Raw genomic sequence first — 3,054 nt, 5'->3', positions numbered from 1 at the left:
CTGAAATTAAATGAGAAACTTATCGTTTGAATCCACAACATCCAGAAATCGTTAGCGCCCTCACCTCACCTTCTTCAATCAGATCCATCTCAATCGCGTAGTCCTTTCCCTGCACCTTGATGGCACATTTCCACCGGCCGAAATCCTCTCGTTCCACCTCAACTATTTCCACACCGCATTCGCCGGATCGTAGACCTGCTCCATGGTATCTGAATCTACTATCATCACTCGGCACGAAGTTCTCCGACAGGGCGTGCACCTCTCCACTTGGACTGATAAATCGGCATATCTCAATCTGTAGATCCAAAATCGTTCTACAAAGCATCCGCTTATCCTCGTCTCCCTTGCTGGCTTTGATTTCAGGGGTAATTGCTTTTCCAGGCTTATCGTACACTTTTACATCGAAGTAATTCAACCGATCCTCGCCGCCACTCGCATCGTTGAAACCGCAGGCCCAAATTCCGCTGGTGATGTTCGACACTTTGAAGTTGCATATGCCCAAAGTTTTCTGTCGATCGAATCGGTCGGGGACATAGTTTCCGCCCTGAGGCCCAGACAGGTAGCAATATTCGATCGAGTACGGTGCTTCGCAGCTTAGTTCGGTCGTCGACGTCGTGGACGAGAGTGGATCATGGAACACTTCCACTAGCTTTGCTTGTGGCGCCATCAAGTGTAGGTCGCCGTCATCATCCTGATCGTGTTGCTTGTCTTTCAGATTGAATACGCATCCACTGTTGTCGGTCGGTGTTATGGGCAGATAGATACGCCACACTCCGTAGTCTTCCTTGAGCAATGGTTTGCGGATTTCCAGAGCACAGATTCCTTGCGATATCCTGAAAGTAATTGGGACGTGTCATTATGGTTCTGTAAGAGGCATAATGTTCATAAGATCCATTCAGTTTGTCTGCTTCGCAGATAAGATAGACACTGATGGTAGAATATCTGCCTGAAGCTTGAAACAACAAAAGCAGCAACGGTGTTGAATGCGTCCGAAAGAAAGGTAAGTTGGGTAACTTACACAGTTATGAATCACCTACAGTCAGTGACAAAAGTTAGTAACCAAATTCTATTTTTTCATACAAAATGCCCAAGTTTGGAAATCTGTATCTCAGCGTCTGGTTTTCAGAATTGACTGAAATTTGGATGACAAACTACAAATAAGGTACCGCGGGGTAAGTGGGTAAATGGGGTAAGTGAAAACAATTGATATATTTTACTGAATATGTGAATTAACGTTTTAAAATCATGCGTAAACCTGTAAACCTTTGAGGCCATTCAGAACAGGGTTGTTAACGTTAATCAACGATTAACGCCGTTTCGCTAATTCGTTAACGTTCATCAGTAACGATTAACGAAGCTTGCGTTGATTCGTTCGAAAATCGATTTAACGATAACGTTAACGTACAGCGTTGATTTAACGTCAACGACTTCGTTATTTTCAACGTTAACGAAGATTTTGATGTCTAAAAAAATTAATAACTTTTGTCATGTGATGTATTTAAAAATAACTAACTCTGAAACATGACATGTCCTTGAAAGACAAATATGCGTGATCTTATTGCAGTATTTCTGGAATGTTAACAGACTTCCTCTTAGTGGGCTCCACAGTCTTGCAAGTAAGAAAATCTGTTCCACGGCCATTGCCAGTTTCGATTTAAATGAAAACTTTTGTCTGTCGTTAAGTTTTGGCAACTTGTATTTGAAAATGGGAGATCGGGGTCATCCTGGGGGTGGTCACTCAGAAGCATTTTATTTTTTGCTGGGTAGAAAAAAGGATGCCGTGTACTTCATGGAGGCAAAGGAAGCCGCTTTCTGGCAACGATTTTTGCCCATTGCTGTGGGGGCTGGAACGATGAGAGGATACAATATATTGCTTGGAAAATCTATGCAATTAATGAAAGTTCTTCCAAGCAAAGTTTCTGACGTTTAAAGAGGCTGACTGTTGGGAGCTGTTGTGATCCTTTGAATTAGCGTGTACAACATTGATAGACCCCTCAGGAGAGACTGATCAAACAAGAGGAGAATGTTGACAACGCCATGTTAAATAAAACGTAATTTCGCATTGCTGATTAAATTCGTATTTCATTTAACTCGATTTAAAAGATATAACATTGGCGATCGAGGATCGGATTTCGCGGTCGCGTTCGTGTATAATCAGTGATTGAATTCGTGATCAACAATAAACGGTTCTTCTAGGTCAAACAGAGCAGCGAGCGAGTTTTGAGAAAGAAAACTGTGGAACGGAACGTGTTTACAAGTTACGAACAATAAACAGTTGTGAAGATGAATCCAGTAGCTGGCGGAATGCCACCGTTCGATCCGGACGATACGACGAATGTCAGTACGAGGTGGAAGAAATGGAAGCGGTCTTTTGAGATATTCTTGAGCGTTAATAATGTGGCCCTTCCGTCGAGAAAGAAGTCTTACTTGCTGCATTTCGCTGGGGAAGGTGTGCAAGATATATACGACAGTCTAGTCGGTGACGGCGAACCAGTGGTACCAATAGGATTGGATGCTTATCAGGAGGCTGTAAAAGTGTTACATGGTCATTTTCTCCCCATGAAGTGTTTGCCCCAGGAGCGTCACATCTTCCGAAATTTACAGCAAGAACCGGATGAAAAGATTTCAAAGTTTGTACTTCGTTTACGGGAGCAGGGTAACTTATGTGAATACGGTGATTGGCTAGATGAGAATATCAAGGAGCAAATCTTTGAGAAAGGAGCTTCGGACGAACTTCGAACGAAAATACTGACGAAACCAGCAATGACTTTGGCAGAGATTATAAACGAAGGACGCTCGTTGGAGACGATTGAGAAGGTTCGAAAACAGCTGAAGCACTCTGCAGACATCAACAAGGTATCAACATCCAAATCCGAATGTTTCCGTTGTGGTCGCGTCGGACATTATGCAAACGACGATCGTTGCCCGGCAAAAGACAAGAAATGCGAAAAATGTGGCCTTATGGGACATTTTAAGCGATGCTGTAAGACGAAGGAACGCGACAGCGAAAATCACCGTTCGAAGCAAAGAAATAGGCGTGTTCGTCAAGTTGTC

At 43.2% G+C, this 3,054-nt stretch overlaps 1 protein-coding gene across 3 annotated transcripts in view; it reads right to left on the bottom strand.

The window, feature by feature from the left end:
• The window catches only part of LOC5569133, a 93,799-nt gene that overhangs the window by 318 nt on the left and 90,427 nt on the right, over positions 1-3,054 (bottom strand). For 2 of the 3 annotated variants that reach the window (XM_021855989.1, XM_021855987.1), the window contains exon 4: positions 70-833. In XM_021855989.1, the coding sequence (XP_021711681.1) occupies positions 70-833 (764 nt within the window). Of the gene's footprint in view, positions 1-64; positions 834-3,054 lie in introns of all 3 variants that reach the window. The other variant, XM_021855988.1, reaches the window with a different exon arrangement.

Source organism: Aedes aegypti, chromosome 3 (genome assembly GCF_002204515.2).
Source record: "Aedes aegypti strain LVP_AGWG chromosome 3, AaegL5.0 Primary Assembly, whole genome shotgun sequence".
Taxonomy (NCBI): domain Eukaryota; kingdom Metazoa; phylum Arthropoda; class Insecta; order Diptera; family Culicidae; genus Aedes; species Aedes aegypti.
This window is presented reverse-complemented; position numbering and strand designations above follow the sequence as displayed.